We start from the raw sequence: 24,673 nt of genomic DNA, 5'->3' as shown, positions 1-24,673 counted from the left end.
CACAGAAAATAGGAGCCTATTAACTACAGAATGGGCAGAATAAAAGAAAACAAGATTGACGGGCTGTTTTTCATAGGAGCCTGGGAGAGGTAGACAAATGGAGGAGGAGGAGGAGGGGAGGGAGACAAAGAGAACAGGACAGACTGAAAAACTGAAGGAGAGATGGATCGACTGATATAACCGAAGAAAAATGAACGACTCCGCTTGAGTTGTGTTCTTTTCCTGGCTTTTATAGTCAGCTCAAAATGGATTATGTTATGTTGTTATGTATTTCATAAAAGTGCAAAGTGAGGAATGTCACGGCTCCAGAATAGATTTTAAAAAAGCAGAGACCCGTTTCTGATTAATTTGGCTTTGTAAAACTTAAGGAGGTGCTATAGCCTATACAGTAGTCAACATTTGAAGTGGATCAAAAGATTCATTTAACATTCATCAGAATTGTCCAATTACTATCCACCCTAAATAGTATTTAAAAATAGAATATGTTCAACAACACCGATTCCTGTCTTAGGACAATTTTGAAAAACATTTTTGATCCACTTCAAATGTTGACTATCGTATATTAACTCTTACAATTTAATTTCTTTTTTTATCTAAATAATGAATGGTTTTCTTCTTATAACTTGCTGCGTCCCCATTCACATACTATCCACCCTAAATAGTATTTAAAAACAGAATTAGTATGTCCCAAGTCGTAGTATGTTATGAAAAGAGTATGCTAAAGGTTTCCGGATGGTTATTTCCAGTCAATTTTAGGTCTAGAACCATCCATACTCCAACTGCTGATGTTGCTGAAAGTACATTGCGCGTTGGACGTGAATTCAATGAGAACTACAAATGTGGGTAAAATGTGTAAATAAACTATAAACATGGTAGACGCACGAGACCAATCGTCAAGTAAAGAGGCTTCTGTAATAATGTTTGTATGACTGTTAATTAATATATAGCCAACTGGAAAATATTTGAATCGCGTTTTGTGTGTTATATTTCATCTGCAACAACAATAATGAACTTACATAAAGACGTTTTTGGATATCAACCTCTAAATACATAATTATCCAAAGACCTGAGGAGATTTCCCTGCGTGAAAGACTCTTGGATGGCAGATTAACCTGCTGCTGCTGCTTCAACAAATGAGGTAGAAAACTACAGTAAATATGACAAAATTGTGATTCATCAAATATGTGGTTCATACTGTAACTATGTTGCTTACAACGATCTGTTAACAAGGTTGTATGTCCCAAAGCTTGCATACTTTTCTGCTACACACTCAAAAGTATATATTTTTCCTTCCCAAAAAACTACATACTTTTAGGGCGTAGTAGAAGTATGCAAATTGGGATGCTATTTCCATACTACCAGCATTCTTCAAAATATCTTATTTTGTGTTTAATAGAAGACTTTTAAAGGATGTAAAACTATGAGGGAGAATGAAATATGTAATTTTAAGTTTTTTTGGGTGAACTATCCCTTTAAGTGTGCTGAAATCGAAGACAGCATAAACTCCAAATTATTGCTGCGCTCCTCGATTTCAGCACACTTAAAGGGATAGTTCACCCAAAAAACTAAAATTACATAATTCATTCACCCTCATAGTTTTACGTCCTTTATGAGTTTCTATCTTCTGTTAAACACAAAATAAGATATTTTGAAGAATGCTGCTAGCTTCCATAGTATGAAAAGAATACAATGAAAGTCAAAGGGTTCCCGCCACAAGCATTTTTCAAAACATTTTCAACAGTAGAAAGAATCTCAAACAGGTTATAGAATTAATCATATCATTTTTGAACAGTGAACTCTCCCTTTTAAAAGGAGCTACACGCAAGAATGACCATGTATGTGTATATATATATATATATATATATATATATATATATATATATATATATATATATATATATATATATATACATACATACATACATACATACATATGTGTGTAATTTTTTTGCTGATTTCTGAATCTTGTAGCAAGACTTTTAAAAGGAAAGACATCCAACTTCACAAGGTGCATATGAAAGCATATAGACAAATTTCTAGATGAGGGACATTTGAAATCCAAGTTAACAGGTCCATAAGAGCAATTTCTTGCAGCAACTTTATTATTATTACTTATGATTATTTATGACTTTGATTATTATTAATAAATAAAAAGGATTTTTAGCTCCATCTAGCTCATCAGAACTTTTTATTTGACACTTTGTACTCTATTTTTAATTTAAATTTTTTTTACATGTTATTTTATTGTATTTTTTATTATTTTATTCAACAAGCAAAGCACTAATCAGCTTATGTTAATAATGACTTCAGTTTACTCAACTGTCACATTATTAGGTACACCTGTACAACTGCTTGATAATGCAAGTATCTAATCAGCCAGTCATTAGGCAGCAACTCAAAGATGGAATCAATAAGCCATATATGTCCACAGAGAGTCGGAGTCCTAAGTTTAACATGCTCACTGACAGTATAGTGTCACCATCACTATACTGGGGAATTAGAACCCACACAGACTGCAGGTTTAGCACCCTCTGCTGGTCTCAATAGCACCACTGCCAATAGCATCCCATGTGGTATTCCAGCCAGGGATTATAAGCCCAGCTCAACTTTTTCTTACTTCAAAAGTCTTAAAATGTATCATAAAAATATATTAAAAAAGCCTTAAAATACAGCATGAAAGCCTTATGGACCAGCTTTATGCTGTTGTTCTAGGCTCTCCAAATATCACTTAGCTCTAAAAAAAAGACATGTTTTTTAATATTCTCCAATTGTGTTTCATGAAATAAAAGCAGAATATAAGTGACATAACTTTTTGGGTGATCCAGTCCTTTAATCACTCTGCTACAATCCTCCCCTTTTACACTAAACTATATACAGCATATTGTTCATGTGGTCAGATGGTTATAAATATGGACTGGAAGAACTGGGTTTACAAGCTAGACACACACAAGAAAAACAAGGCATTTGTCTCCCTAATTAAAATCCATGTTTAGCTACGAGGAGAGGAATTTTGGGAATATAGATGCTCTTAATGAGACAAGTTTGTATTTACATGCTATGCTGTTTTATAATCTGTTTGAAGTAACCATAACCATTGGGTAGGAGCTTTCGTAGCATTTGGTTTCCATTACAGACTCTTTGTTGGACCAGCAGGAATGTCTGTCAGTTTCTATATGTGTGCAGAGTCATTTTAAACTTACGCCAGGAGGAATTTTTGGTTTTGTCTTCTTGGCAGAGTCCATTCATCCATCTCTATCCCTTCATCAGCTATATTGCACCTGGGTCTCTATGGAGCACACACACACACACACACATACACAGAGGATGAGCTAGAGAAAAAGAGAGACACAAACAGACCCAAACACACCTATGAACTCTGCAGACATGATTAATCCTGTCTGATAAAGCCAGTCCAGGGCTTACACACACCAACATCTGCACCGTGAGTGCTTACGTACATGCTGTATTGTTTTATATTTCTGACCCATAGCTGTTACTAGAGTCTATTCAGGGTCTTTCACCTAGACTACCCCCTAAAATCTGTTTAAGCTATGTGACAACAAAAGACTCCCTGAAATGCTTGATTCTGATTGGTTGGCTATGGCTATTGTATACTTTACGTTATTGTGAAAGTATATTAGACTGTTGCCCCTGGCAACATTACACACAGTCATATTACATCTAATGACCATTTATTTCCTTATCTGGTAAAAAGCTGCGTAATAAGATAATGCGCTGTCATTATTGGAGAAAAAACATTAAATATCGTATTAAACTATCAGGGTTTATAATGACTATGAACTTGTCATCAAATGACATATTGGGGGAATAGCGTAAACAATGTAAACGTAACTCATATTAGTAATTTTAAAAAATATTGTAATGTTTTGAGCTGATTTAATCACTCTGGAGAAAACAAAACAAAAAATAAATACTCTACCATAGACTGCCAAAATTATAACAAATAAACAGAAGAGAGAGAAAGATCCAAATAATTGACTGTTCATCTGCATGAATGTACAGTTGCCCGTTTTAATTTATCATATTTTAATATTAATGTTTTTCTCTTTCAGTTTCTTTTTTCTCTTTTATTTCTGTCTGTATTAAAATTCTGATAGTTTGTTTTTTATTTTCTGTATAAATATATGTATTATATAAAATCACATACTATTTTATTTATTATTCATAGGGCTGCTCCATATTGGAAATACCTAGACTTTCTCTCTGCAATATAGTTGACGTCAGAATTATTAGCCCCCTTTGATTTTTTCTTTTTTTTTCTTTTTTAAATATTTCCCAAATAATGTTTAACAGAGCATGGAAATTTTCAGAGTATGCCTGATAATATTTATTCTTATGTAAAGGTCTTATTTGTTTTATTTCGGCTAGAATAAAAGTAGTTTTTAAATTTTTAAAATCCATTTTAAGGTGAAAATTATTAGCCCCTTTAAGTTATATATTTTTTGATAATCTACAGAACAAACCATTGTTATACAATAACTTGCCTAATTGCCCTAACCTGCCTAGTTAACCTAATTAACAGTTAAGCCTTTAAATTTCACTTTAAGCTGTACAGAAGTGTCTTAAAAATATCTAATAAAATATTATCAAATATCTAATAAAATACTGTCATCATAGCAAAGATAAAATAAATTAGTTATTAGAAATGAGTTATTAAAACTATTATGTTTAGAAATGTGTTGAAAAAATTTCTCCATTAAACACAAATTGTGGGAAAAAATAAACAGGGGGGTTAATAATTCTGACTTCAACTGTATATACATTTTCACCAAATGACTTAAACATGTCTATTTGGAAAGTCATTCATTTGGATTGATTGGGATGATTTTGTATGGGGAGTGAACATTCATTTATTCGTTAATTTTCTTGTCGGCTTAGTCCCTTCATTAATCCAAGGTAGCCACAGCAGAATGAACCACCAACTTATCCAGCACATTTTTTACGCAGTGGATGCCCTTCCAGCCGCAACCTATCTCTGGGAAACATCCACACACACACACACACACACACACACACACACACACACACACACACACACACACACACACACACACACACACACACACACACACACACACACACACACACACACACACACACACACACACACACACACACACACACACACACACACACACACACACACACACACACTCATACAATACGGACAATTTATCCTACCCAATTCACCTATACCGCATATCTTTGGACTGTGGGGGAAACCGGAAGAAACCCACGCGAACACAGGGAGAACATGCAAACTCCACACAGAAACACCAACTGATCTTGGTCAATAAAACTTTTAAATTGAATTGACAGAGAGAACAACAACTAAAAAACAAAAAGTTAAGAAAAAAAAATCCAGGATTTGCATTGCAAAAATCTAAACACCATTCATATTTGATCTTATGATTTCCAGTCACGCAAGTGAAATATTAGGGTAATATGCTAATAAAAACAGCTTAAACTTGTTATCTTTAACCACCTATTAAATTCAGTAGGTCAAAATACCACTGAAAAAAAATACTTTTGCAAAATTGTTGCAAACAATTTATATGGGCTAAATTTAAACAAATTAATTTAAGTAACATTCAACTTAATTTGTTTGTTTAAATTAAGCCCAAATAAATCGTTTGCAACCAACCACTTACCTTAAATTTTATTTATTAAATTAAATTGAACATTTTTTATTGTACCAAGTCATTCTACATTACATTTAGTCGCTACCGCATGTTTTTAAGATGCTTTAGATAGCATAAATAGGCAGAATATCATATTGAGTAGTACTTTAACCATCTACACAATACAGCAATCCACGCTGTTGTTGAATCCACGCTGTTGAAATCTTGTTTTAGGTGCAAACCCTCTACAATAACCATAGAACAATAACTATTGTTATGATCTATTTTTGTATACTGCTACACGTTATCTACAAATAGACAGAATATGCTTGGAATCATTTTGAACCACAAGAACACTGGCAGCCAATCAGAATCCAGACATTTAAATTAAATGTCTGAGCGTTCATTATTGAAGCAGCTGAGATGCTGTTAGTAAACAGAGCATTATCATTAAATGGTGTGGATGCTAATATACTGCATTATTTAATATAATAACTGTCTTTATATATTTAGTTTTTATGACCTGCTTAAACCCATTAAAATTAATGGGTTTAAGATGTTTGTGAAAAAAAAATAATAATATATATATATATATATATATATATATATATATATATATATATATATATATATATATATATATATATATATATTTATATAGCCATATATATATATTTTTTTTTTTGATCTCCCAAAGTAATGGGGTGATTTTTTTTCACACACACATACATATATATATTAACTTCATCTTTAATTTATAATATATTATGTTATAGTATTTATTATAATAAATAATGTAAATGAGTTTTGATCAGTTATTTAAGTAAATAAATTGTTTATTTTACTACATATTTACTTACATATTTTACTTTATACTACATTAAATGTTATTTATTTATCCTGCCCATGAATAAAAAGAAATTGCACATAAGAAAAAAAAAATCCCCATAAGAAATAGGAAATAACCAGTATCTGTATCAATATCATTAACATTGCAACAAAAAGTATTTTTTAAATGGTACTAAACATAGCAAGTTTAAATCACTTGAGGAATAAAGCTTATGAATAACCCAATTTAATATTGAATATTTTTTTTATTTAAAAGTAACAGATGACATATGATCCATTTTTAATAAACTGAATATTATCATTCATTTGTGTGTGGAGACTATAGTTATCATCATACTTACATTTATATAGACATGCTAAAGTGAACACCCCCTCAGAATAAAAATAAATAAATAAAAGGCAGATTGAAATTAAAAGTATGTCCATCTGCTTTTCCTGTCTGTCAGAATTCTCGCTTTGACTTTAAAAGTCCTTGCTACGGTCTGTGTAAACGAGCAGAATGTGTTTGTGATTTATTCTGCAGGCTTTATGTGTGTGTTTAAATGTGTGCTGTGGGCATTGCAGAGCCACTGATCCATGCAAAACCACACTGGCACAACACTACCCTTTATGTCAACCCCAGGCCTATTGCTCTGGCCCTCTTTTGCTTCCATTACATCTAATATTACATGAACACACAACATTTGGTCAAAGTTTGTTCGTCTTCTAATTAGCAGATCCTAATTATTTCAAATACAATGAATAAAATAATATAGCAATCACACACATGTATACTCCACCAGAAAATAACAATTCCACGTGAAATGCTACGGTAATTTACTAGAGTTTTTAACCATTCTATAGTAAAGTGTATTATAATATAACGTTATTGCAGTAACGTTTGTTAATGAATGCTACATCATACTGTAGCTTTACACTTTGTGAACTAATCAAATGTAATGTATACTGTAGCATAATTAAGGTTTTACTACAGCAAACTGACAACATTGGGTCAAAGTTTGTTCGATTTCTAATTTGCAGATGCTACTTACAACGATTAAACAATTTTTGCAATCAGTATAGTATTATTTATTTCTAACTACAGTAAACTGTGGTAGATTGTAGCATAATACTGTAGTGAAAACTTACAGTATTGGCTAAATACATTACTATAGTTGCATACATACATACATAGCAACTATAAAATCACCACATATATTAATAAAGTATTTTACTATAGCATTTACAATAAATCACTACAGTATTTTGTTTTGTTAAATAGGTCAGAAAATCAATGTTTTCTAATCATTGATTTCTGAACTCTTCTGAAGTCAAAGCATTGTTAAAGCGTTGTCTAAATATTAATATAAACATGTCTGAAAACGATTTTTGATGAATTTTTATGCACCAAATCCTCTAAACGATTTTTTTTTGGTAATTTTGTAAACAATATCAGCAGTTCTTCATAAAATAAAACAAATGCTCGAAATTTGTCATTAGTTATGAAATATTTATATGCTTAAGTTTGAAACAATGTACACTAAATATTTCAAAACTGATGGCTGCTAGCCCTTTTCTTTTATCAAATGAACAACAACAACTGACCTCAGTGACATCCAGTTGGTTTGGAACTCGTGTGCACATACAAACACACATCATAATGAAGGAAAAACTGTAGATTAATGACTTTAACAAAGACAAGGCACATTTACCATAGCCAAATATCTTGAACAGCGACCGCGTTCAAAGGATTCCAAACCACAGGTGCAAATGATAACTAATCGACGGAAGGAATGAAAGATTGTATGGCGCCATCTTGCGGCAGACTCAAAACATCCGTCAAGACACATTACATCAAACTTGAAGTATACACTAGTTTAACGTTTACAAGGACAAAAAACACAACAACTAAAACTCTTAGCCGTTTTATTATAAACACTAAAAAGAATATATATATATATAAAAGAAAATATATATGTTACAAGCAGAACCACATGTGGTAATGTCATGTAGCAATGTAAAAGTGTTTTACAGGAGTCAGGACACAAATTACACTTTTTTTCTTACCCAGAAAAACAAGCTATATAAACACACCTGAACCAAGTAAGCAAATGAAGGCTCGCAGATCCTGAAGTGCGTTCACATTTCTCCTCATTTGCGAGTCACTTAGGATAAAAGCATCTGTTAAATGAATATATGTAAATGTACCAACAATCTGAAAGCACTGTCGGTGGAGACCAGAGCTCAGTCAGAGTTATCATTATTATTAGCCTGGAGTGCATTTACAGACATACAGTATTATTGCACAATATTGTCAAACAACAACTAAAAATGAGACAGCAGCACAGCTCTGATCCCAAATATGGACAGTACAATATAAAATCAAAGGTAACACAAATATATTTGACACATACAGTACACACACATTTGTTTTAAGTGAGGACAGTGTAGGCTTCAGTGTAGCCTTCCATCAGGTTAATTAATATTTTCTATGATCTAAGTTTACACTGCCGCTATATATATAAAAAAAAAATGCGCTAAACACTAGATCAAATACTACAACGAAAATATCTTGAGGCGATTTAGAAGATTAAGCATCATCACTTATCATGATGACTAAATTTATTCATTCATTCATTTTCTTTTCGGCTTAGTCCCTTTATTTATTAAACCAGGGTCACCACAGCGGAATGAACCATCAACTCATCCAGCACGTTTTTACGCAGCGGATGCCCTTAAAGTTGCAACCCATCACTGGGAAACATCCACACACACTCATTCACAGACAGACACACACACACGCACGCACGCATGCACGCACGCACGCACACACACACACACACACACACACACACGCACGCACACGCACACACACACACACACACACACACACACAACGGACAATTTAGCCAACCCAATTGCTGTGGGGGATACCGGAACACCTGGAGGAAACCCATGCGAATGCAAGGAGAACATGCAAACTCAACACAGAAACGCAGAGGCTTGAACCAGCGACCCAGCAACCTTTTTGCTGTGAGGCGACAGCACTACCTACTGCGCCACTGTGTCGCCGATGACTACATAATAGGCTTATAAAGTGGCCAAATTGTTTTAATCTAGTGTTTAAGCTCTATTTATTCTTCACTGATGGCTGTTACCCTTAAGAATGTTATTAAAAAAATAAATAGTTAAAATATAAAGACACATAGAAAAAAAAAGAATAAGCATTAAGTTCATCAACTCAACTTTACAATGAGTACAGTTGCTGGCATTCAATACTTAATCATACAATATTATTATTATCATTTTCCATTTTCTATATTTGCAATGCCTGTATTTTGGATTTTTTTGTAGTCCAATTAGAATCCAACATGGAAATATTTTTGTTTGTTATTGGCATTGATTATTTTGAAATTCAAATGGCACTTACATACCTGTGTTTCTATTTCTGTAATAAATACAGCATTCCATGATTAATTATGATTAATTACAAAAAAACTGTGATTACTTAGTTAATTTTTTAAATCAAGTGACAGCCCTAGTTTTGAATAAAACCATCTATCTGCTTCTACTACTGTCACCAACATGCATGAAGACCCAAGACGGAGCATTAACATAATCAGAATATATATTATTTCATATTTCAATTAAATCAGTGGTATGGAGTTGTTGTATCAGTCAGACAAGTCCAGGTCAGGGAAACGGCAGCTCATGTACTCAATAAAGTCAAACTCTGTCACCTGAAACTCAACATCCTTCCACTTCTTGTAAGGCTTTGTTTCTTTAGGGGTGTTAAAGGAGAAGCTCTTTATTTTCAGACAGGGGAGAATTGCCACTTTCTTGAATTTAATCTCGAATCCCCAGTCCTGAGAAAAAGAGGGAAGTAGGTCAGCATTTTTAAGGACTTCCATTCATTCGTTCATTTTTTTTCAGCTTAATCCCTTATTAATCAGGAGTCGCCACAGTGCAACGAACCACCAACTATTCTGACATATCTTTTACACAGTGATGCTTTCTCAGTATTAAGAAATGTCTAAGGTCTTCTGCTACTTTAATAATATACTGTAATATGTGATTTAATCTGTATTTGGTTTGAAGAGGTTGTACCTCTCCACAACGTCTGCAGCTGATAATCCGTCCAGGCTCCCAGTCTTCAAAGGTCCTCTCCATATTCACCTGGCCACCAACTTTATAGTGATTTCTATAAAATAAACAAACATGATCGTTTTATGTCCTCTGGAACATTTGGAAGCTAATAATATGCCAAAACTATCAGAATTTGAATTGTGTTCATTTGAATTATTGACAATTGTAATTCAATAAATCGGAATTTTTATGTCATTCTTAGTTTGACTTTTCGCTGATCATCTACTCTTCCCTGTTGATCACCCCTGACCTACTCTCTGCTGAATCTGAATTTCAAAATCTGAATTTCTGGTTTTAAATTTTAGAACATTGATTTTAAAGTTCTAAATTTCTTCATCTTGAAATTTTTAAACTGTATTTTTACTAACTGGATATCTGCAGAATTCAGAACACAAAAAAAGTTTGAAAATACGTCTAAAAAAAAAAATCAGCCTTGAAAAATTCAGTCGTCTTACATTTCAGATGATCAATAATCAAATTAAATTCAAATTCAAAACAATTTTAATGGGATATAAAAATTCAGATTTATTAAAATACAATTGTCAATAATTCAAATGAACACAAGTCCAATTCAGATTGTTTTGGCATATTATTAGCTCCACAGAGCATGGAACTAATGACTTATTTGTATCTCATGTGCTACATTTTAACTTGAGAAAACATTATCTTGCATGTTCATTACACATATACAGTAGTTGAAGTCAAAGTGATTAGCCCTCCTGTACATGTTTTATTCCTTCATTTTTCTACATTTTTCTGAAGTTCTGTTTTCAACGCATTTTTAGACATAATAGTTTAAATAACTAATATAATAACTAATTTCTTTTGTCTTTTGCCATGATGACATTACATATTATTTTACTGGTTATTTTGCAAGATACTATAGTATTCAGCTTAAAGTGACATTTAAATATTTAAATAAGTTAATGCAAGTCATTGGAAAACTGTGGTTTGTTCTCAGGCATTCAAAAAAATGTTAAGAGCTCAATAATCTTGACTTTAAAAAGATTAAAACATAAAAAAAACTGCTTTAATTTCAGCCAATCTAAAAATAATAAGCTTTATTGAATATGAAAAATTATGGTAGGAATTAGGAAATACTGTAAAGATTTTTTTGTTCATGTTCAACATCAGTTGGGAGATATTTAAAAAAGACTGAAAAGGCTAATAATTTAACTTTCACGCTGTTTAAATAGCAAATGCATTTGCGCTTATATGTGCGCCCATAGGCATTCTGGTCTGAAAAAGGAGATGTGTTGAGGCGCATTGCTATTTTGAGGAACTAAAATAGACACCACAATAGACTAGCTGAGAACAGGTCCATAGTCCAGCGCAGAGCGCGTTAGTTGTGCACCTTGCTCACATATTGCTTAATGCACACAGGATGTACAGCAATACGCGAATATCTTTACGAATGAAAAAGAATTAAAGGAATAAAATATTACAAAAACTATTATTTTCTAGCCCACATAAATATAAAAACCATACTTTCATGCCTTCTTCATCTCGTGGGGCTTATTCAGTTTATTCATGACAATTTGCTTTTTATCATTAATAGTATTTATTATATGCATATTTATATTTGTTTTTATCAAAAACAAGCTTCGATTTTTCCACCTGTCAGGTTTTAGACCATATGGGGCATACAGTAGCATGTGTGTTTGGATATAACTCAGTTTTTTGAACACACTTCGATATTATTGTTCATTTATTTGTTTGCTGGAAATTAACACTGAATTTAGAAATAGTTTTGAAACAAATCTTTGCGCTTAACAAACAATGTTAATTATGTATAGGCTAATGGATGTCTGTGTGTACAACATATTTCCTTATCTACGAGAATGAAAGTGAAAGTAAAGAATGAGGAGGCTCCTTCTCACGCTGCAGACGCTCTGTTTAACTGTTATCTCGCTTGTGAAGTGTTCAGTTTTTCCACCTACAAAGTCCGCCATGTAAATAGCAAATGCACTCTAGCGCAACACAACTGACTCTTTAAGGAAGTGGGAGATGAGACTCTTATTGGTTGATTCTCCAGTCACACCTATAACTTATTAAGAAAATAAACACAACCCTGTTAGACCATGCAGCACGGTGCAAAATCGTATTTTTCCATCGTTAAAATAGCGAAAGTGGATTCGGACACACCCTTAATGCTTTTGTGCCCTGCGCTTTGGACTTTGCGCCTGGATCATCAAAATAGAGCCCATGATATTTGTGGAGTCACTCCAGAATTGAACCATTTGTTTATTAAATGTTTAATAAACATTATTTGAATAAATTATTTTTACAATAAAGACTACACAGTGTTTTTACATTTGATTAGTCAACTTCTGAACATTAATGTTGTGAGGCATGATTAAATAATGCTTTTTTTGTCTATATGCCTTTTATATTTGCTCTATCCTATTAATCTATGCTTTTATTTATGTGTGATTCACTCCTATACAAAATCATCCCAATCAATCTAAATGAATGAATTCTTTCCAACTAGAGCTATTTAAGCTATCTGGAATATTTGTATTCATAACACAAGATAGCTAGCTGAAAAACAAAATATTGCAATGTCAAATTTTTCCAATATCATGCAGCCCTAATACAGAGAATGCACTAAATTGATCAAAAATAACAGTAAACGTCGCTATACTTTTGCTAAATATTTCTATTTCAAATAAACGCTTAGCTTTTGAACTTCATATTAATAAACAATTATCCAAATATCCAATTACTAATGAACCATTTTCATCAACACCAGTTTAGCAAAAACAGATTTGGATGCCATTTGTTAGAGATTGGCAAATGTATTAAATCTGTACGAAGCAATATATATATAATATTTGAGCAATATGTTGAATATGAATTATATAAATAACTGTATTGTATTGTAAATTTGACTAATGCATTAAAAAAAACTTGTTTGTTTTTAGCTTGTAATGTTAGTCATGTGATTTTAACACTTTATTTTTTGCACAGGAAGTGTAGCCTATGTGGTTACATTTGCTATTTTTGTTTTCATATCTTTTAACATAAACATTGTTTCACTGGACAACATTTGCCACAATGTAAAAAAAATTAAAAGTAAAACAGACAGATTTCTTCATCCAAATAGTAAAAAGTAGAAAATATCTAAATATCAATTGTATATTACAATGAAGCCATTAAAATCCTGCCATAATTTAGTATAATATAATATAATATAATATAATATAATATAATATAATATAATATAATATAATATAATATAATATAATATAATATAACTAAGTAGTTCAGTAGTTTTACCATTTTACATTACATTTCATTATGGCTACACATTTGTAAGGATTACTGCATAGGCAACCCGGGCTCATTGTGGAAACGTAGCCCCGCGGACGTTTCTGCGGACCGCGATTTACGTCCCGGGAGGTACGTATTCGAGCAGTTTTTGTTTTCGCGGATCCGCTGGAGGCCGCTGTGCGCGCTTTTTTGCGTCTCGGGCGCCTCTCGGGAGCGCACACCTTTCTCGCCCGCGCCGTTCTCGCCTGCGCCGTTCTCGCCCGCGCCGTTCTTGCGCGAAAAGCCGCTGACTCGGCCGACTTGGCCGACTCGGCCGCCCTCCTCTTCCTCCTCCTCCTTCCCTAAACCCGAGCGACGGTTCGCAAAAGCCGTCCGGAAAAAAAAAAAGCAAAAGCCCTCGTCTTCGATTTCGACCGCGTTTTCGGATCCCGCCGTGTTCTCGCCCTTATTTTTCGGATTCCGTTTTTCGTCTTACCTGATTTCCGGAACCTGCTGTTCCCCGGACTCGATCCCGGTCGTCGTCCACCACGGCCGGCTCCTCCTCTTCTGGGGCCTCCGCTCCGCCGACGCAACGCTGTGAGCTAAGCGGACAAACTGATTGCATCGGGAAAGCCCTCCACTCGGAGGCGAGCCGTCGGCCGGCGAGCGCGAAGAGGAGGGGCGGAGCGGCGCCACACTGCCCCGCAGCGTTCGCTCGAAAAAAACTAAACGCGGCCTTTACGTACCTCCGGCCACGTAAATCGCGGTCTCCAGAAACGTCCGCGGGGCTACGTTTCCAGAATGAGCTTGGGTTGTGCATAGGAGTGTCATGTACTGAGCACTAACTCACTTAAACTCAGTGTTAACGTTGACATGGTGCGAGTTCTCGATCTTCCTGATGTCTCCTCCGCTGCAGACGGAAGCGAAGCAGCTTCTGCACTGAAGCTGAACCTGACCTGGACTATAGCGCTGCTTTTTCGCATCCCTCTTCCGTTCAGCCTCCATCCGAATCACCACAGCTGTTTTCTGGAGCTCAAACACCTGAAAGAGAGCACAAAGACAAAACATTTTTTTAGCTAATGAAAGCTTTTGAAACACTTTAGTTTAAAGGCCAATTCTCACTATTAACTTATTATTTGCCTATTTTTAAGATATTTGCAGTTTATTAGTACTTATAAAGTGCATATTCTGCATGATCTTGTTCTACACCCCTAAAAAAGTGTGTTGCTGGGGCTTATTAGATGACTTATATGACTTAAAAATAAATCTGCTGCGTAAAACATATGCAGGACACGTTGGCGGTTCATTCCGCTTTGGCGACCCCTGATTTATAAAGGGACTAAGCCGAAAATAAAATGAATGAATGAATGAAAAACACAAATATATATGCAGAGAGACCGAACAATAGTGGGTGGAGCCTGTGCTCTGTGGGTGGAGTCTGCTAAGACTTGTGATGTCATATGCCACTATGTTGGGAAATGAGCTGCGTTTACATCTTGATTAAAAAAAAACTGTGTTGCTTATAACGGAAAAGATATTATACACAAAAAAAAACAATGTAATTAGTTTCCAAATGAAAAGTTTCCAGATGTAAGTCGTTGAAAGTAAAAATAAGACTTAAATACATTTTTTATAGCCATAAGAAAAATCTGTCAGCACAGTGTTGCCAACTTACTGACAACAAATCTAGCGACTTTTTATAGACTCTCATCTGTCCGTAATGTATCGTTCCTACTCTTCTCCTCCCACACATCAGAGCACCCACAGGCGGCCCAGTACCATACAGTCATCTCTCACACCTGCAACCAAAGAGCAGATCACCTCACTACATACCAACAGCAAATGATTTAGCACCGCGAGTGTGAGGTAGTTCCCTTGTACAGTCAAGCTGATCTGCTTCTCTTTTGTCTTAACTTTAACAATTTAATTTTACCATTTATTTTTTTCTTGTTTATAACCACAGAGATTTTAGTTACAGTTTATGAGTTTACGTCTAAGAGATTACAGCAAATTCACTACACATCTGTACTGATATGCTGTATTCAAACAACAATACATTTAATTAAGTTGACATGAATATGTAAAGCATAGTGCAAAAATAAATACCCCTTTATTAACCATAGGCTGTTAAATAAGCAGAAATTGCAGAACGTGATTACGTCAGTAATATTTCAAATTGACCTCTGACGTATTCTAGCGACATTTACTGACTTTTCGAGCAGAGCTTAGCACCTTACAATGAAAATAGTTGGCAACACTGAAAACAAACAGCCTAGTGGGCAGCGTTCCCAAAAAAATGCTATTGCGATTTTGAGTTCTGGCTCCTAAACCTTTCCTAAATATTAAAAAAAGCCAAAAAATCTCAATTAAAATCTCATTTTATACATTTTTTAACGACTTTTTAAGAGTCTTCAGCATTTATAGGGAAACCTTTTATGAGTTATTTTTACAGTTGGATTAAATAACTGCTTCATTTACTATGAAAGGGTCACTTTATGCAAGACATTTTAATCAAACTAACTGTTACAAATGAAGTTTATTCATTTATTTATTATTGCGTATTGCATGTCTTTTTTTTGTCCCGCCTTGTTGTTGTTTTTTCTGTTATCCTGTAGGCTCTTATACCGGCGTGATCTCGAGTTCTGATTGGCTGCTGGTCTCAGATGCCTGTATTGACCTTATTCTCCACCGACGAGTGGGCGCTGCCATTTGAATCTTTTTGGCACGAGACTTCTGGTCTCATTCACTTCCATTCATTTTTAGACATTAAAAACTGCTCGTTTCGCTGTTTGATGTTGCAAACTGATATTTTCTTGTTATATTATTCTACTTGGTCTGTATAGTCATGCAAACATTTGTTTGTAGAGCAAGTAGTTTGACCGTTTTTTGCCGTTTATTATTCCTTGTCATTTCTCCCATAATCGACTGAAACGGAAGTTCTATGACAATCGTGAAAACAGGCGCACTTCCGCATTTTAGAATAAGGTCAATAAAAAGGAGCTTCCGGCAGGAATCGTGGAGCTTATTTGTGCTGCGTTCAGTGCTGGGAGTATAGTTCCTGGATTTCTCTTACCCCTCCAGCCGACAACCAACATCAGTTTTGTACCATTGTTCATATGTTAACTTATTTTGAGAGTTTCAGCTTGTATGGGTGGCCTGCCTATTTATTTGATTACTTTTGACTATGTTTATGTTTAGGGAGAAAGGTAAGCTTCCTGTATTTTTCTTTAAATATTTATAGGTAATTTAGTACATTTACTTTATAGATTCTTCTGTTTGTTATTTTGGCTAGTGGAGATCCTGAAGAGATGCTCATTTATATTTACTACTTTTTCCTATAATAAATCTATTTAAATACTCTCAACTGAGTGTCCGAGTTTGGTTGTCGACCGAAAGGGATTTTTTTGCATTAAGTTTTTGTTTTGTTTGGGAAATCCACCACCCCAACACATCTGTTTTCTTCGTTTATTATGCCCATGTTGTTTTCGCCTAGACTTGGGGAGTAATACTAACAAAGAACTCTAATCTGTCAACAGACTTACAGTAGATTTCATATGTGAAACACCTTTAAAAATATAGTTTACTCAAAAATGAAAATGTACTCACTGTTTACTCACGTGATTCCAAAGCTTAAGAAGTTTCTCTTTTCTGTTAAACACAAAATGGATATTCTGAAGTATGTTAGAAACCGGTAACCACTGACTTAAATGGTAGGAAAAACAAATACTATGGAAGTCAATGGTTACAGGCTTCCAACACTATTCAAAAGAAACTTCTTTTTGTGTTCAACAGAAAAAAGAAACTCATGTTTGGGTAAATGATGACAGATTTGTGAGTTTTAGGTGAATTATCCTTTTAAGTTTTTCTATTCTATGACAAACACAGTCAGATTTAATAGTAAAAAGTCAAACACAAACCTTGTGTCTGAAGTCCACAGGACTCATGCGCTGTACTTCATCAATAGCTCTTGCGGTGAGATCTTCTAGATACTCATTGACAAGTTCTTTGCGCACTTCCCGTCCACCTACGTCAGCCACCACAGAGTAGACACTGTTGGAGGCTCGAGCTCGTCCGCTGGCCTGCTGCTGAGCGATTTCATTGGTCAACAGCCCGTAACGCACAACTAAGTTGCATTCAGGAATATCCAGTCCTTCCTCAGCTACACTGGTGGAGATGAGGAGGTTGAGGTATCCTTGCCTAAAATGACTGATGACGCTCTTCTGTTCAGTCTAATAGCAATTAGATAAAGCAGACACAAACGAGAAGCAAGTTATGACCAAATTCAGAATATTTTTCCCTTCTTGTTGACCTTCAAGTGCGTTTGCTTTTGCGATTCTTTTACAACTTAACTAGACTTTAGAACTTAGAAGATTAACCATTGACTAGGAATAACAAGCGGCAAAAAACGATCAAACTACTTCACAAGTGTTCATGAACTATTCATAAAAAGTGGAAAATTATAATAAGAAAATATCAGTTTGCAACATCAAGCAGCTTAACAAGTTGTTTTAACGTCTGAAATCAATGGAAGTGATGAGACTGGAGGTCACCCACTCGTAAGTTAAGAATCAGGTCAATAAACACTACTAGATGTCCTTTTTTTTTTAACAAAATGTGCATCTTTTAGAGCATTGTGTATATTTTTAAAGCAAAATCTAAGGCTTTTAAATGCCTTTTTGCAGACTGAAGAAATAAAAAAGTAACACTGTAGAAGTATTTTAAAAGATTTTGTTCATTTGATTATTGACATAATTTAATAACAATAAATAGATGATATTAGGCTGAGTGTTTCTCATTTATTGGTACTTTGACTGTTTTAGGCTGTGGACAAAAGTTCAAATTAGTAATATTAATGAATTTAATTTAATTAAGGGCCAATATTCACCACCAGATTCTACAGCATTTTATCAGTATGTTTAACATACTTATTGCTTTTTTAGGTCTAATCTCCAAAAACTAAATTGAATGATAAAAAATTATATATATATATATATATATATATATATATATATATATATATATATATATATATATATATATATATATATATATATATATATATATATATATATATATTATAGCTGTTGACAATCAACTGTCCTTATCAACAAAATACATGTTTCTAGTGATTTGTTTCAAGTGGCAAGTATTTAATACAGCATTTAAAATAATGATTTTGCACTCAAAATTTAAACATGACAGAATAAAAAAAAATGTGAAAAAGTAACACAAAACTGTAAGCAGGAGGCTTCAGTAAGTTATTTAGTAACAATTTTTTCATACAATTATATTATCATTAATAATTTATACATCATATATATATATATATATATATATATATATATATATATATATATATATATATATATATATATATATATATATATATATATATGTAATTTTTTTATGCTGCCTTTTAACTCGAATAAAATAATAACAAAAATCTAGAACTGTTAATTCAACCAAATGTCAAATGCAAGATATTGCTGGTAAAAAAAAAAAACAGTTTTTATTTATTTAAGTTTTTACAGTCTAATGTAAAAAAAAAAATTCCAAAATACAAGTGTTTATTTTCCCTCTTTTTCAATCTGTTCAAGTCTGTTAATTTAAATGAAAATACATATTGTTAAAAGTAGTTTTTTCAAAATGACCACAGAGTAGGGCCAGACGGAATCCGGGGAAATTTTTTGCTATTTCTGCGCAGAATTTTGTTAAAAATCAGCAAATTTATGCGGAATGATTTTGGGAGTATCATAACTAAAACGTAAATATATGAAATAAAAAAGTAATACATTTTTAACTTATTTAACATATTTAATGTTTGCAATGTTAAACAAAGCAAGTCTTCTACTAAGACCCACTAAAGGAGAGAAAATTTTACTTTACAAACTATATTGTATATAAATCATATAAATATTAGTCAATAATATTACTGAAATTAATTTAAAAACTGAATAAATATAAATTTACACACATTTACACAAGTAAATAAACAGAATTTATGATGGGCTAAAAATCTGTGGAATTCTGCGGAATTCTGCACACGCAGATTCCGTGTGGGCCTACGACTGAGCCACAAATCTCCACTTTGGTGCCACTTACTGTACATAGAGTACAGCAAACTTCACAGTAGGTTTTTACAGAGGGATTTGTTCATACATAATTTAGTCTTTTAATAAGAATAAGAATTTTGAAAGTGACTTTAGGCAATGTTCATATTTTTAATGCTATAAATGTATGCAAATTAGCTTACATTTCATAAAATGATGCTTTATTTTCATATTTAAACATAACATTTTAAAAAATTTGGTATTATTAAAAAAAGTTAGCAATTTTTTTACTAGTTCTTGTTTTTAACCTAATTCCCCTGTGTCTTGCTTTAAGACTTTTAGGTACCTGGGGGTCCTGAGCAAGTTTATATCATATACAGCATTTGTGACATATTGTTTTGCCCAGCAGTACCTGTGTCATGTTGTTAGCGCCATTACCGGCTCCGGTCAGAATGCCAGCAGTGATGTTGACCCTCTGCAGCTCACGGTTTGTTTTCACCCAGTCATTCAGACAATGCGTGCCTCTGCGTGTCTTTGAGAAGATGATTCCACGAGAATTAGTGTCTTGGAACTCTTCCAGCAATCTGCTCTGCAGTTGAGCTAGTTTGGGGTTTTCATATCGGGCGTCCGACGCCAGATGTTTTAACTCCAGACTGTTCTCTGAGTAAAAACAGAAGAGCAGATATATTAGCTTCGTGATCATTAGTGTGACTCATATTTTACCAGCTGATAGCTAATAATGCAAATGACATAACAAACGTTTGTTGTGAGCATAGGTCACACATTAAGAAATGGTTCAGTCATAACATTTTCTGAATATATGCAAAATTTAAGCAAAAAACTAAGTAAAAAGTGATACAGTGTTTTCCTGTGCACGAATCAAGTCGAATTAAGTCCATTTTAAAAATTCAGTACAATAAATATCTTTATGTTGGTCAGATAACTAATAAAGATTATTAAAATTTTATACTATTTTGTCTACATTAATTTAAAACAATAATTTGAAATCAGTGATTTCAAAGTCTCAATGTTAAATTTAACTTCACAGTTAGGGCTGATCAAAATATTTAGAATCTAGTCCAGTTCTGATTTATTACTGAAAGCTATGGATATGATTCTGAATTTATTTTTATTTTTCGCTTCTTATTCAAACCCCGAAAGTAGTACATAAGCTAAAAGGATGCTCAATCAAGCACATAACTTTTATTGCGTACATGCCACACAAACATATCATGTCTATGTGTACAATTGTCAAAACGAAACAGCATATTGCATGCTGAAATAACCATCCTGTATACTTAACGATACACTGTTGAACTTCTTCTAAACAAATATAAGAAAACCCTTTACCTTGCTTTCAATACATTGCTGAAGCGCACCAATTTAAACAACCCAGGCTCATTCTGAAAACGTACCGCTACATACATTTCTGGAGAAAGCAAAATGTGTCCCAGGAGCTACTTTTTTTTTTTGCAGTTTTGTTTTCACAAATCCACCGGAGGCCGCTGTGTACGCTTTTTCAGATCTCAAATTTCCAAGTGGTGCTCGCTGCAGAGCCATTTGAGGAGAGGTGAGCTCCAGAGAGGGGAGCTTAAGCTTGAGCTCCACCTTTTTTGCATTTCTTCTACGAGTGATGTCACTGGGGGTAGGGTTAGGGGTGGGGTTGGTGTACGCATTAAAACAGCTTACAGGAGGAGGAGCGACAGCTCATGCTCCCCCTCTCTGGAGCTCACCTCTCCTCAAATGGCTCTGCAGTGAGCACCCTCTCCAAATTTCTCTCGCGAGTGCCATTCGTGCCTGCTGTTCTCAAATAAATCCACCAGAGGCTGCTGTCAACTGACTAACTGACTGACTGACCGACAGAAATAAATGCTTATTGTAGTGTACTGAACTGTGCTGCTCAGTGGAAACAGGCCAAAGGTACAGTATGCATTGGTTAACTTAAACACCATTAACTTAAACTAAAGGAATGAAAGGTAATAATCGGTAATACGTGTTAACAATCAGTTATTAAAATATTTCAGCATGACATACCATAACCAGCTGTTAGAAATTACACAAAGCTATAAATGAACAATGGATATGGAAATGTAGGCATTTCTAATCATTTTTGGCAAGTGACATCTGATCATTATTAGCAAGAGAGAGTCAAATTATTCAAGTTTTTTAAAACGGAAAAGAAGACTCAAATGATTCTCGATGGAATTGATTCCAAATTTTCCATCCATCCATCCATCTATCCTCAACCACTTATCTGGGGCTAGCCAAGGGGGCAGCAGTCTCAGAATAGAGGTACAGACCTCCCTCTCCCCAGACACTTGCTCCAGCAAATGCTTCCAGGCAAGTCAAGAGACATAATCCTTCCAGTGTTTCCTGGGTCTTCCCCATGACCTTGTGCTGGTGGGATGGCCCAGAACAGCCTGGAAGTCCATGACACATCCGAAACGGATGCCCAAGCCACCTTGATTGGTTCCTCTCAATGTGGAAGGAAGCTTGTATCCGAGATCTTGTTCTTTTGACCATGAGCCAAAGCTCATGACCATAGGTGAGAGTTGGAATGTAGATTGACTGGTAAATGAAGAGCTTCACTTTTCGGCTCAGCTCATTCTTCACCACAACTTTTGCACCCTTCGCTTTGTCAATCTCATGTTCCATCAATCCCTCACTTGCAAACAAGACCCCAAGATACTTGAGCTCCTCCACCTGAGGCAAGATCTCTCTTCCCACCTGGAGAAGCCAAGCCATCCATTTTTGGTCAAGCACCATGGCCTCAGACTTGAAGGTGCTGATTTTCATCCCTGCCATGTCACTCTCGACTACAAACCATTCTAATGCATTCTGAAGGTCCAGGCCCAATGAAGTCAACAGGACAACATCATCTGCAAGTAGCAGAGGTGAAATCCTGTAGCCCACGAACTGGACCCCCTCCAGCCTCAGGCTGCACCCAGAAATTCTGTCCATAAAAATAATAAACAGAACTGGCGACAAAGGGCAGCCCTGCTGGAGTTCAGAATGCACTAGCAACAAGTCTGACTTTCTGTCGAGAATGTGAACCAAACTCCTGCTCTGTTCATATAGAGACCAGACAGCCCTTAACAGAGCGCCTCGAACCCCATACTCCCAGTGCACACCCCACAGAAGGCCACGAGTGATAGGGTTTAACACCATCTCCAGGTCTACAAAGCACATGTGGACTTGTTGGGCAAACTCCCACCAACCCTCGAGCACCATTCTGGGGGTACAGAGCTGGTTCAGTGATCCATGGCCCAGATGAAACCTGCATTGCACCTCTTGAATCCAAGTTTCTACTATCAGCCAGATTCTCCTCTCTAGTACCCTGGCATAGACTTTTCTGGAGAGGTTGAGGAGTATGATCCCCTTGTAGTTGGAACACACCCTCAGGTTGCCCTTCTTAAAAAGAGGCACCACCACTCCAGTTACCCAGTCCAAAGGCACTGTCCCCAACCTCTTCCATACAATGTTATAGAGGTTTGTCAAACAAGACAAACCCACAACATCCAGAGGCTTGAGGTACTCAGGGCAGATCTCATCCACCCCCGCAGCCTTGCCACTGTGGAGCTTGAAGACCTCAGTAACTTTAAATTGGGTGATGGACGAGTCCACCCTTGAGTCCTCTACCTCCGCTTCCTCAATGGAAGGCATGGGATTGAGGAGATCCTCAAAATATCCCTTCCACCATCCATCAACATCCCCAGTCGAGGTAAACAGATCCACACCAACACTATCAAAAGTGTTGGTGAAGATCTGCTTCCTCTTCTTGATGTGAGGGATGGTTTTCCAGGATTTATTTGTGGCTGACTGATAGTTTGAAATAGCTTGTGGATAGATAAATAGATAGACAGACAGAGAAATAGAGGAAAACAGTTTTAGAAAACAGAGTCAGAAATATTTTTAAAAGATTAGACCACAGATTACCACCCTGCTAACAGTGTTTTGGCATGTCGATATAGCATGTTTAGCACATGGATAGCATTGCTAAAATTTTTATAGCACAACTGTTTGTTTTTTTTTAATTAATACAGTTATCATGTTGCTAGCGTAAATTAGCCTGCTGCTAGCATAAATTAGCCTGTTGCTAACATAAATTGATCCTTCCTTCACTTATTATCAAAAATACATGTTTCCTAGACATAAATTTAAAAGGATCACCCAAGTTCACACCAAATCCTTTACTTATTCTTCCCTTTTTCAAAACTTATTTGAGTTTCTTTCTTCTATTTAACAGAAAATAAGATGTTTTGATAAATCCTGGTAGCTGGCACCCCCTGGCTTAATGGTAAATTTTAATTTTCATATTTGGGTGAACTACCATTTAACTATTTAGCACAGAGCATTTTTATATTTTTGTTAATGAATAGAATGCTACATTTTATTCTTTCTGACAACCAAACACTTGTGAGTGGGAAGTAGGAATTATCTGATAGCACATCAAGGTAGCATTACATTGCTAGAATAAATGAATATGCAGCTATTATATTTCTACTATGGATAGTAAGTTGAATAATTATATTAATAAATAAGAAAAAGCATAAATATAATTTTAGTACAGAGGCATTTCAGAATAACCTAAAAATAAAAGTCCTTCAGGTGTGTAGCATGAGTTCATGAATCATTTTTTTGAATGGTAAATGGTCACTTTAAGACAGGGGTCTCCAAACTTGGTCCTGGAGGGTCGGTGTCCAGCAGATTTTAACTCCACCTTGCCTTAACACACCTGCAAGGATGTTTCTAGAA

At 34.8% G+C, this 24,673-nt stretch overlaps 1 protein-coding gene across 2 annotated transcripts in view; it reads right to left on the bottom strand.

Annotated features, from left to right (window-relative positions):
- dhx58 (DEXH (Asp-Glu-X-His) box polypeptide 58) overlaps positions 1-24,673 on the bottom strand; it is an 86,515-nt gene that overhangs the window by 51,758 nt on the left and 10,084 nt on the right. The window contains exons 8-13 of one of the 2 annotated variants that reach the window (XM_073934878.1): positions 20,331-20,578; positions 17,786-18,097; positions 14,719-14,909; positions 10,578-10,671; positions 10,211-10,336; positions 3,201-3,286 (exon numbers count right to left, since the gene is read on the bottom strand). In XM_073934878.1, the coding sequence (XP_073790979.1) occupies positions 3,201-3,286; positions 10,211-10,336; positions 10,578-10,671; positions 14,719-14,909; positions 17,786-18,097; positions 20,331-20,578 (1,057 nt within the window). 2 annotated transcript variants of the gene reach the window in all.

The sequence above is a fragment of the Danio rerio genome, chromosome 3 (assembly GCF_049306965.1).
Source record: "Danio rerio strain Tuebingen ecotype United States chromosome 3, GRCz12tu, whole genome shotgun sequence".
Taxonomy (NCBI): Eukaryota; Metazoa; Chordata; class Actinopteri; order Cypriniformes; family Danionidae; genus Danio; species Danio rerio.
Note: the sequence above shows the minus strand (reverse complement) of the source record. Positions and strands in the feature narration are given on the sequence as shown.